Below are 12,185 nucleotides of genomic sequence, written 5' to 3' on the forward strand. Positions count from 1 at the left end.
GAAAGGAGGAACCGAGAAGGACTTGCTCATCAGGTGGTCATGGAATTAGTAGACAAAAGCAACGTATGTGGGAAGGGATATCACTTGATTACCAACAATTTCTATAGAAAAATTCCTCAGCAGAGGCTCTGTATCAAAAGGACTTTATGTTGACTGGAACAATCTATATATATTGTTACGGAGTTACTCTTGGAGCAGAAGAGGTGAAGGAAGGCGCCGGGAGGAATGGGTCTAATTACAATGTCAAGAAAATAATTTAAAAACTTAAACTGAAGGTTATATTTTCGAAAAACAACAAACGTAACAACTTTTCACTTAGTGAGATAACAATGACATTTCAGGTCCAAAATGGCAATTAGAAACAAGACTTAGAAAAATCCAAGATTTCAGAACTTTAACACTCTTGGGCTACATTCCCCTAGTTTTCAAATTTTTGAGCTCTCAGCTCAAATTTTACACACGAGCCTGAATTTGTTCAAAGGGCAGAAATCCCCTAAATTCATGGAGCACTTGCTCCCAACATACAACACCTAGCCTTCAAGAGGCATACAGTAATCTTACTTTGAAAAAGAGCTAACAGGCTCTCAGTTTTCAAGCCTACTCAAGGCAACACCAAAAATATCTTACAACTTTTGGACGCCCATGGCCCAAATTACAAATTGAAACAGGGGTATCTCGTACCCAACCTATAGGGCCTTCGTGTAAAAAGAAATACCAGTTAAATAAGTGGCCCTAACACAAAATGAAAGGAGGCGAATACTTGCGCTCCTCGATATGAACACTTAAAACCTAAAGGGCACTAGGCCTGTGAAACAGGGGCTATTCCCAAACTACTGAGGTGACTTGTATAAGAATAAATTAAGACATTACGGAAAGGAAGAAAACCAGTTACAAAATGTAGTCACCTCAAACCAATATGAAGGGGAGCTCGAGAGGGTACATCACTCTCTATCCCCGATTTACAGTTAACGATTTTATGAAGTTATTACATAAGCCAGCAGAAGTTACATTTTCAGAAAAGTAGGTTACATAGGTGATGATTTGGATCTTTCCCTCAGGTTAAACTGCGGAGCAAGCAAGAAATAAAGATGTTATGTGGCAGTTACCTTGTCGGTGTATTGCTGCCTGATGGAGGCGCCTCCCGCCTCCTGCTTGACACACATGCTAGGTTAGATGACGATCAATTGGCCAAGATACGTGAAAATCCGCAGTTTATAAACCCTCGGGGAAAGTTCGAGACCATTCAAGATTAAACAAGCCACACCCTCTCGTTTTATTGGTTGATTTAAAAGTTACACTCAAAATCGAAGAAGAAGAAGAAGAAGAAGACGAAGAAGAAGGCTGTGATAGGTTGAAAATTAATTACAGAAATTCGGGATTGGCTAGATTCAAAGCTGGTGGAAAGAAAAAATAAATATTGCCAACCCAAAAATAAATGACCATCAATTAGTAAAAAAAACTTGTGGATACAAAACTTCTTTAAATCCAAAGTTCATTCACTTCGCACCAGGGTGCATGATCATAGTGTTTCAGCAGCGACATCTATGGAAGAATATCCAAACTTATTGATGAAGGGTGAACAAAACAAGTAGAAATTTACACAGTACAGGAAACTTCACAATAACAAAATTATATCAGATTTGTGGTGATATCTTCAGAGTAAAGTTCTAACTTGTTGTATTATTGGTTTCACATTTGGTAGAGAGAGGAGTTCTTAAAGGCGCTCATTTTGAACGCGCGGCGTGGAGGTGTACCGCCCGGTACATGTATAAAATAAGAGTTTTGTCTGTACATTGCTCAGAATGTGAAAAGTATGGTATTTCTGTATCGATCGTGTCCATAGTAACTAGGAAATGCACTTTTTAATTTTCCGTAATGTATGTATGTATGTATGTATGTATGTATGTACACGCATCACGAGAAAACCGCTGAAAATAATTTAATGAAAATCGGTATGTAAAGTCCGGTAGTAAGTCGCTACAATCTAGGCCATAAATAATCTTATTCACACAGAGAGAAATGGTAGTTTAAGGGAAGGCCTAAAATTAAATTCTCAAATATTTGTTATTAATGATTGTATCTTAATGAAAATCGGTATACAAAGTTGGGGAATAAGTTGCTGTAACCTAGGTTATTTAATCTTATTATCGCCGAGAGAAATGGTAGTTTAGGGGAAAGCCTAAAATTTCTCAAATATTTGTGTTATTAGTGGTCCTATCGACAAATACTACATAACTAAAGTTATATATTATTAAATTTCCAATCATTTATGTCTTATGCATTTTCACCATACAGGCTTAGATAACAGAGATATTCATGAATTTTTATTTTTGTTGCTAAGTCCATATCAGCGCCGAGTCATGAAAAAATAGGTAAACAGAATTTAATGAAAATCAGTATGCAAAGTCAGGGAATAAGGGACTACAGTCTACGCTATAAATAATTTTGTTAAGATGGCCTAATATCACAGAGTCGAAAGAAAACTGAATTTGAAGACCAACAATACAGAAAGCTCATAACATTGATCAACAATAGCATTACACTGGCCATTGTTTGTTGGGATGTGCTTTGTGTCCCTGTTGCAACTCATCTTCGATGGATGGGATTACTGCTGTATACCGAGTTTTTAAAAAAAATTTGCTTTACACAGATAGGTCTTACGGCAACGATGGGATAGGAAAAGGGCTAGAAGTAAAAAGGAAGCGGCCCTGGCCTTAATTACGGTACAGCCTGGTGTGAAAATGGGAGACCATGTAAAACCATCTTCAGGGCTGTCGACAGTGGGGTTCGAACCCACTACTTTCCGGATGCAAGCTCACAGCAGCGCACCCCTAACCACACAGCCAACTGGCCTGATCATGCCGAGTATAACAGCCTGCCTGAATGGCGGGAAGTAGATGAGGAGATTGATAACTTTCTTCTTTAGCATGCCATTCCCCTGGTTCATAAATTTTCTGATATTACTGGTACGTAACACGCTGGTTCATCATAGCTTTCGAACTATTCAATCCCTACTTTGAGGTTCTGATTGGAATGAGCAGTCTGCATATTTAACAGAATAATGGCAGAGGAGTGTTCACGGCTGTCTGCGGCCTGGTCATTCAAGCAGTGGAACTTTGGACTGTTAGATCGGAACCATAGTACTATTACATGTAATAAATATCATTTTTGGTCCGTATTGATGATATTAGATTGAAATAATAACATTAAGTTATTTATTAGACCACCTAATCATCCAAGACGATTTTGTATTGATTAGGTGGTCTAATAAATAACTTAATGTTATTATTTCAACCATAGTACTATTCGTTAAAGTGAGAAAATGTGCGGTTTTTCATTGGATCGCGTACAGTGGAACCTAGATTCTCCGTTTTTCGAGGGACCATGAAAATAAAACGTACAACACGGGAAAACGGAAAATCTTGGAATGTATGAAAACCATTAACAATTTGGCTAAACATCACAAAAATGAAATATGTATAATTATAATCTTACAAAAACTCCTAAACCAAACCAAACCAAACTACAGCCCCAATGGGACTTTGCCTGCCAAGCGACCGCTGTTCAGCCTGAAGGCCTGCAGATTACGAGGTGACGCATGGTCAGTGGAACGAATCATCTCTGCCAATATTCCTGGCTCTCTACATCGGGGTCGCCATCTCACCATTACATAGCTCCTCAATTAAAGGTAATCACGTAGGCTGAGTGGTCCTGGAACCAGACTTATATCCAGGTAAAACTGCCTGAAATGGTCGGAATCGAACCCGGGTCCTCTGGATGAGAGGCAGGCATGTTGGACCGCGAAAGCGCATTAATTACCAGTATGCGAGTTCAAAATCTCAATACTTTATATTGAATTTTACAGGGGAATTCTCGTCAGATTCCCGTGAAAACTTCTTTCAGTTCATCAACTTTGATTAGCCAAACTCTTCGAAGAATCTAATAACACCAGGCCAAATGACAATCGACTGCAAGTAGTTTTTAATTCTCTCATCTAATAAAATAAAGCACATTAGATACAAAAGTGCCCAGCATGATGGCAAAATCCCTTCTTTTCTTAATCTTTAATTGTATTTTGGTCTCTGGTATACTGTTTGCAGGCAATGTCTGGAAATCTTGTACCACGTAAATTAGGCCTACATCGACTTTTAGAGGTAATGTTGAACTCGAAAACATGGTTTCGAATATACATATTGATTCTCAAAAGTTCTCGAATGCATTAAATTCAATTCTGCCCATCATTAATCCAATCAAATTGGAAAGATGAAGGAAATATCATCAAAACTTCAGAAATTACGGTTATTCGTGACCTTGAGCGCTTGAGGTCATCTGGAAAGCGCACTCGCTGAACATGTCAGTATGAGTTGGAAATAATACAAACTATATAAATGTAACGTGTGCAAATAAAACAACTGTGGTTTTTGGTATTTTAACACAAAAACGTAAAATTCTCAGTCGGTCATTAGGACCTAAACAGTAATAGGCAATCCCAAGACCTCCCATGGCTTTCTTTTTTAATGTAACGTGCAACATCTGTTCTGGTCTCGTTAACATAATCGTGTACCGGTTTGACAGTATTAAAATACCTACTAAATTTATGTTAAGAACAATGGGGCCGCGTGGGTAAAACATTTGGAGGTTCACTACTTTGAAAAATAACGTGTCCAAATTTAATGTTACTTAATATTTACATAGATGTAAAGTAGTGACATTGTTCGACTAGAAAGGTGACTTTCCTTTGAATGCACATGGCTGCAACTCGAAGAAGTTATCAGAACTACGAGAAATGAAAAACAGAGAACATAAAATATAATTACCTTAAGTTGATCCAGTTTCGTCTTATGTTGAAGATGTTGCTGGCGTTGGTATAACAGCTGTCGTCTGTGTGTACAAGAAATCCATCCTCTTTCCCTTCCTGGCGGCAAATAAGTCCATTACCTTCCCATTAAATTCGACTAATTTATGGGTCATCTCCTTCTCGATGGACAACATAGCGAGAGCAGACAGTCTTTCTTCATCCATTGTGCTCCGTAGGAGTGTCTTAATCCGCTTTAAAGTGGAAAAACATCTTTCTGCTTCAGAAATAGTCATGGGGACAGTAATAATTAATTTCAAAAGTTTCATCACTTCTCCGAAAGGTTCCTTGAGATTGTTCTCCATCAAAAAAACAAGTAAGTCAGTTGCATTGTTCATTTCTTTAAAATCACTTCTTGAGTAAATCACTTGCAGTTTGGTCTTCAGTTTGTTTGTCAAGAAAAGGATAGGATTGTATAATATACTGGTACGTAAGATTCTCCTCTGGAAAATTATTTTGGAAGGATGGGAAGAATTGGTGATCAGGTAAGCTGGAGGCCAGTAAGTGGTTGGAGAAGTTGAACCTCTCTTTGCTGTGATTTATAATCAGGTCACATACCTCCTTTACTGCAATGTTCGAGTAGTAACTATTTTCGCATCTTCTTTTCCCTCTGTTGTCTTCTTGTACAGTTTCCTCCACAACGATGTCAACATTGTACCTTACTTTTGAAATTGCCGTTTCAAAGGAGCTTACTGCACTTCGCACTGATACAAGGTTAGTAGAACGCTTTTGTACTGGGTTGTATAGAATGTCCTCGTGAGGCATAACCCTGAAAAAGAACTCTAACCAAAAAGTAAGCATTGGCTGTTGTATTTTCAGATGCAGTCCATGTACTTGGTTCATAGTAGCTGTTTGTCTGCTTGTGTCTTCAGTTTTCTCCAAGCATTCCAGTATTGCTTCCTTATGCTCATGCAATGTAAGAACACATCTTGATTTAAAATTCCATCTCGTAGCTGAGCCTTGCGGAGCTCTTCTGCCCGCAGCGTCATCAAGAATAGCCACGCTCAGAGGTGAATGAGAAAAAAAATGCTGGAATCATCCCAATGGTGGCAAAGAACAATTACACTTCTTTGCTGTGGCTAGCAGCCTGGGCCGGAATTAAATTCAATTGATGGGCATAACAATGCACAAAATAAGCAAATGTAAAGTATTGCCTTACAATTGTTTGTACTTCGGAGTGCCGGCCGCTCATAACATTGCCACCATCGTAACTGTGGGAGACTATTTTTTCTTTGTGCTCTCCAACTATTTCAGTGATGACCCGTTTTATACAATCGGCTAATAAGAAGGCGTCGTTTCCTGCTGGGTTTAAGAAAGTCCAGAACCTTTCAACAGGCTCCCCATTAGCTAATACATATCGAAGTACAATGACTGACACTTTGAAGACACATCAGATGTTTCATCTGCTATCACAGAGACGAAATCTGCAGTAGCTACTTCAGCTAAAATATTCTCGCGACACACTTGCAACATGCATTCCAGAATGTCATTTTGAATGTCCTTCGACATCCCTTCAAGACTGTAGCACTGTTGAAATGATCCCTAACAACGGTATCCAATGCCGAAGTAAAATTAATGAGTCGTCTGAATACGCCTGGATGGTTTGAATCGAGTGTTTCGTCATGACCTCTCAAAGAAAGTTCAAATTCACCACAGAACTTCACGAAGTCAATGATTTTCGAGAGCACGTACCTAATTTTTTCTCACACAGTCGTTATGTCTCTCAATATTCCTTCTGAAAGCGCTACTTAGCTGCTGCCTAATATCTGTTTTCCGCAGAACTTAAAAATCCAAACATGCACTCTTATGTGTAATAGATGCTTCGTGCTTTTTTATACTTTGTATTAAATGGCTGAGATCTGATACCCCTGTTTTTGTCCAATTCATGTCCTTACCCTTAGCAAAAAGCAAGCACGGGAAACAGAAAAGCCTATTAATGGTATCGCAACCACTTAGCCAAGTATTCCTCTTGTAAACCTGTTGCTTAAATGTTCTACAAAAATCCTTACCTCTACTAGTTTGCTTCCAAATATTGTTCAGGGAGGGAAGAGGCCTGCCCAGCTGCTTTATTCTGCATTTTTCTTTTATACCAAGTGTTGGAAAGGTATTCTCTATAAGAAACCAAACTGTATTTATTTCCAGACTGATGAATACACGTCGCGCATCAAGACACCACCAAACACCGTGATAACAAACATCAGATACAACGGAGCACTTCTTGTGTAGATATTTGCTATGGTACTGTTCTGTAGGTGGTTGAACTGATGGGTCAGAAATGAAGTGTAGCGGCGATTGGGAATTAGAAGTGGGGGGGAAAAACATATACAGACGACAGAAAGTAGCCGGGTTGAGAGATATAGCGGGTTGGGGGGTGGTATACACATCAAAACTGAACAAAAAAGCTACAAAATGGTCAGTTTTATGTGCTCTTTGAGCGAATTTCGACAGAGAGGTGAAGGTTAACAGTTTACTAACTTAAGTGTGGCAATAATAGTTTTTTGAGATTTTGATTCAGTACTATACAATAAGACTTTCACCAAAGAAACAATATTACACACATATTACAATTAAATAGAAGTATGACGTGATTATAAAAATTTTTAAACTATCATTTAGTATTTGACAACACTCTGAGAAACTAACAGACAATATTAAAAAGACTGCCAGACTTACGAATGCATGCGGCAAGCAGGTGAATCATACCTCAGTGTCCATGACCTTGGCCAAAAATTACCTCTGTTATCCTTCCTCATAACATTTGCGAAGTCTCCACTACTTGCTGTGGCACTATACAAATCGGTTAGCCGCGACGAACATTTTGTGCTTATTTTCGATAGTAATTTTGTTAATAATTACCAATTTGTACAAATGTCTTTTCTTAAAAATTCCTATAATTCCTAGTTTCAGCTGGTTAAAATGGAATAAAAATGTAATGATTTCTCTAATGTTTCTGCCCCCTTAGTCACCCCCAATGGAAATAAATACTGCTTCAAGAACGTGTTAGGCAGCCTGTTGTTATTTGTTGACGTATTTTACTTTCATGAGCACTTCTTACTAATTAAAAGTTTACGATAATTACATACACATAGGCTACGTATGCCTATTGATGTTGTACAAATCCTAGTTACCAAAATATTTTGATTCATTGTGGTTAATTACGTCTAAAACGCAAAATCATAAAAATTAAAATCCCTTCTAAGCGTACCATGTAAACCAAATTTTAACCGCGCCCTTTGAGACAGTACATCGGCTAACTTCGGGCTTGTTCAATGTAGATCGTATTGAGCGCTGCCAATAGCTGGTCCTATGACCAGCGATAGTTTAGCTTTGTTCTCGGCTTACCCCCCTTGCCTCACACCTCCCCGCGCCGTGCTCGCCCACCTTACGCTTTACTGCCGCCCACCCTCAGTCCAGAAATTGAACCCTTTCGCTGGTTCCAGAGAGCAACCGAGTGTTGATGTCAAAATTATCGCTCCTAGCGCAAATTTACAGACGTAATTAAAGAAACATGCACTTGATTAACCATTTTACTAAGAGTTGCATATTTCTAGGGGGTTCACTGAACCACTGAACATATAGAACGCGCCGCCACTGGTTAAGAAGGAGCCGTTTTAATTCCTGCCTGAAAGCCCAGTTACTCTATAGTGCCTTAAGGAAAGTGCCGAAAACCTGTTCGGCGGTACGATCGAAAAAAATGTAAAAATATAAACATCTACCAGTAACCCTGGACATAATGTGGACGTTTTATAAGTGCGAACATTTGACGAAACTCCTTCCGTCTTCAAGCAGAGCTGTCGAAATACGCCGTCTCTCCTTACAATTGTTGTGGCCACTCTCTGCTTTATGATTTTCCGAGATTCTCTAAACAATACCACCCCAATGTGATGCTAAGATGATCCGTTATGCCAAGTTCACTGCCGATCGCTTTTCCAGCACCGGTACAGTACCATACTTGCTCTAATTATCACAATGACGGGGCGTTAACGCCAAGATCCAATAGTATGCTATAGCCGTCCTTTCGTGAGATACAGTTTATTAAAAGAAACGATTGATTGAGAATTTAGCGTTCATGGGGCTGGAATTTCTTTACAGTTGATCCGGGAAATAGTTTCTTAGAGGAACGGATAATGTGTGATTTTTACAACGTGACTTAATTATGATGCTCGTGGGACCATGCAATTTGAACGCACATTCCGAGAAAACGCAGTTTCCAGGAACGGATAATCGAGGTTCTGCTGTATTTTGTATGATAACATTACTTTTAATTACTACATTCCTACTGAAGTTTCTGTAATGGCTTAAGTTGACTTCAGTTAGGAAAACCACAAAGAAAAGTCTTTCTGAGAATCTCATAGCGAAGTACGGGTACATCAGCTAGTTAGAAATAATTCTAAAAAACTGCCGCATGATCTGATAAATTCTAGGTACAAACCACCTGAAACCATGTACTACAGGAAAAATTCTGTTCTGCCAGAGGGTTTCAAAGAAAAGAAAAGTCGTAAGAAAGTTTTCCTGCTGTCAACTTGAACACATGCTGATGACCTGCCAGTTAGGAGTAGAAGTGAGAAAGAAACTGTGGAATCTACCATGATTATGGTTTACAGTAAGAGAATGCATGGTGTTGACATGGTTCTTCAGAATGCTTACATAATCTGTTAACAAAATTCTGTTCTCACAATAAGGGACAAGTACAGTTTTGTTGTCAGTTATTAAAGATCTTGTATCTGATGAGCCAGCACCTCAGGCTCCAGTTCCATTTGGACCTAAGCAAGAGTTTGTTCATCTACCAGGTCAACAAGAAAGATTGTCGTACCTGGCCATACAAAGAAGAAAGATCCACCCAGTGGTGTCTAGAACATTACTACAGGAGCAGCCCTAGGGTGAAGAGGAGCAAGGTGTAGACAGGCCAGCATATATGGGAAAATATATATTTTGTTATCAATCATATAATATTGCATGGACTTGCAACTTTCACACATAATATGTACATCTATGTGCATCATTTTGCATATCTTGGATTTTGTGTTTCATGTTTCATTTTGTATTTTAGGTTGTTATAATTTTGAAATTGCTCATGGAATAATAATTCCACCATTTTCAAGTCTCAATTTCTTTATTTTATCAAGCCTCACAGAAAAGTTACAGTTACCATCTGAATCTGTGGTTCATTAGCTTTTTAACGATATGCAACAGTGTCATGGAACATTTTTCACTATAGGATGAAAATATGAATCCACTTGGTACGTAAATATCGTACAAAATGGCTGTCAGTACAGGATTTAACATTGCTGGTTCTTGGGTCAAAATCTTAACGTTTTCATTAGCCTTTTTCTTGGCCCAGTTGTCCCCAGAGTAACCATATTCACATTCATCACAGGTGATTCCATAGTCTCTGTAATGTATTTTCTGCCTTTAAGGGTTATGTATACTGTGAGAGTTCGAGAGAAATAAATGTGTTTGTATAAAGGCCGCTCTCCACTGATTAACATTAAACACCAACATATTAAATGCAATATGTTACAATTGACATGTATATTGTGATTGTCTCTCCCAATTGACTTTGCATGTTAACTCAGAATATTGAGGTTAACACTTTTAACATGTTGGTGTGTTTTCCACTCCAAGTGTCAAATCAGTTCGTTGTTCATGAGATGTTGGCACAGCTTCGGCAACTTCTTTGCTTTTTCCATGCCAACAGATAGCCTAAATGATGCAAACTACTTTCTACCTGTGAAGTAGGATTATAGTTGCAACACTCTGCAAAACACATTCTCTTTGTTATAAGTTACAAATACAGTACACGCACGTGTATCGCTCTCTCTGCACTATACTAAAATTTATAGTCAGAAAGGAAGTGAAGCAAGGAGATAACTCGAGACTTAATTAATGATATAATAGAAAGGCCTCATTTGTGGGATGTCTCATCATTGTAATATAGAGATAAAGCGAAGAAAGCCAACAGTTTCCAGGAACTCAAAATTATCTATAATTGTTCCTGCGAGTGCATCGAAAAAAAAACTAGCATCCCTCCGCTCCCAGTACAGTCGAGAATTGCAAGAAGTTCAGAAAGGTTAGGGGCGGGAGGGGACAAAGTTTATACTGCAAAGTGATTTGCTTTTGAAGCAGTGAGCAGGATGAGGGGAGGAAATGTGCCTAATAAAACTGCATTTCTAAATCGTAGCAAGAAACAACAGTGGCAATAACGAAGGCCAAATCCTCCTTTTTGCAAGGGGCTTTACGTCATACAGACACAGATGGGTCTTATGGTGACGATGGGATATGAAAGGCCTAGGATTTGGAAGGAAGTGGCCCCATCTTCAAGGCTGCTGACCGTGGGATTCAAACCCACTATCTCCTGGATGCAAGCTCACAGCCACGTGCCACTAACCACACGGCCAATTCGTCCAGTAATCCTCTTCATCCGAGTCCATTGTCCTTGTTCGAAAATACTAGACGCCACCTAAATGTATTACCACAAATTGATATAATGAACTACCTGTATATAAACAAAGGAACTCCAGTTAAACATGTTTATTAAGTGTGGACACAATGTTAAATGAAAAAGTATTCAACATTTAACATGTTGTTGTTAAATGTTAATCAGTGGAGACCGGCCTTAATACACAGTTCCAGATGAAAGAATTTTTTAATTCGAACCTGTCTAATCAAGAATTGTTGTTCCAGGTGGAGGTGATTGATGGAGAGCGTAGGCTGACCCTCACTCTCAAGGAGAAGCTCAAACTTTTTGCAGACCAAGTTATTATGTTGATTAACTTGTCTCGGCGGCCATTTCTTACTTTACCTGCTCTTTCTTCAGCTTATTTACGTCAATTTGGCCATGCATTGTGTCCAGAGACATTTGACTGTAATAGTTTAGAAGAACTTGTGGGGAAGATACCAGCTGCAATAGAGGTAACCTTTGCTCTGTGTATTCTCTTCATGTTGCTTAATTTTCTAGTTTTTATCATTATAAGATTTTAACTTACTATAATCTATCAACTTGCCTAGATGTCTTCAAAAATAATTCAAGTATGTCATCATGCAGAAAGTGAAGATATCAGTGAAATATTTTCATTTTTAAATATGGTATGTCCCCTTTTAGTAATGTATGCTTTAAGAAAAATCTTTATCTCCAGTCATGAGGAGAGAGGCACAGTAAATGGATTTATGTCTTTGCACACACAATTATTACAAATCCTACTACCCTCAAAAACCCTGGGCTATAACAAAGTTTGGAGGCAGCAAGTTCTGCATTGCTGTTTTCTTTATATTTTTGTCATGTTCTCTGTATTTGTGAAAATGTTTGCCAAGCAGGGCACTGTAGCAGCAA

At 38.6% G+C, this 12,185-nt stretch overlaps 1 protein-coding gene across 6 annotated transcripts in view; it reads left to right on the top strand.

Annotated features, from left to right (window-relative positions):
* The window catches only part of Marf1 (meiosis regulator and mRNA stability factor 1-like protein), an 818,555-nt gene that overhangs the window by 564,771 nt on the left and 241,599 nt on the right, over positions 1-12,185 (top strand). For all 6 annotated transcript variants that reach the window (XM_067150043.2, XM_067150047.2, XM_067150048.2 and 3 more), the window contains exon 20: positions 11,540-11,767. In XM_067150043.2, the coding sequence (XP_067006144.2) occupies positions 11,540-11,767 (228 nt within the window). The remainder of the gene's footprint in view (positions 1-11,539; positions 11,768-12,185) is intronic.

The sequence above is a fragment of the Anabrus simplex genome, chromosome 6, assembly GCF_040414725.1.
Source record: "Anabrus simplex isolate iqAnaSimp1 chromosome 6, ASM4041472v1, whole genome shotgun sequence".
NCBI lineage: Eukaryota > Metazoa > Arthropoda > Insecta > Orthoptera > Tettigoniidae > Anabrus > Anabrus simplex.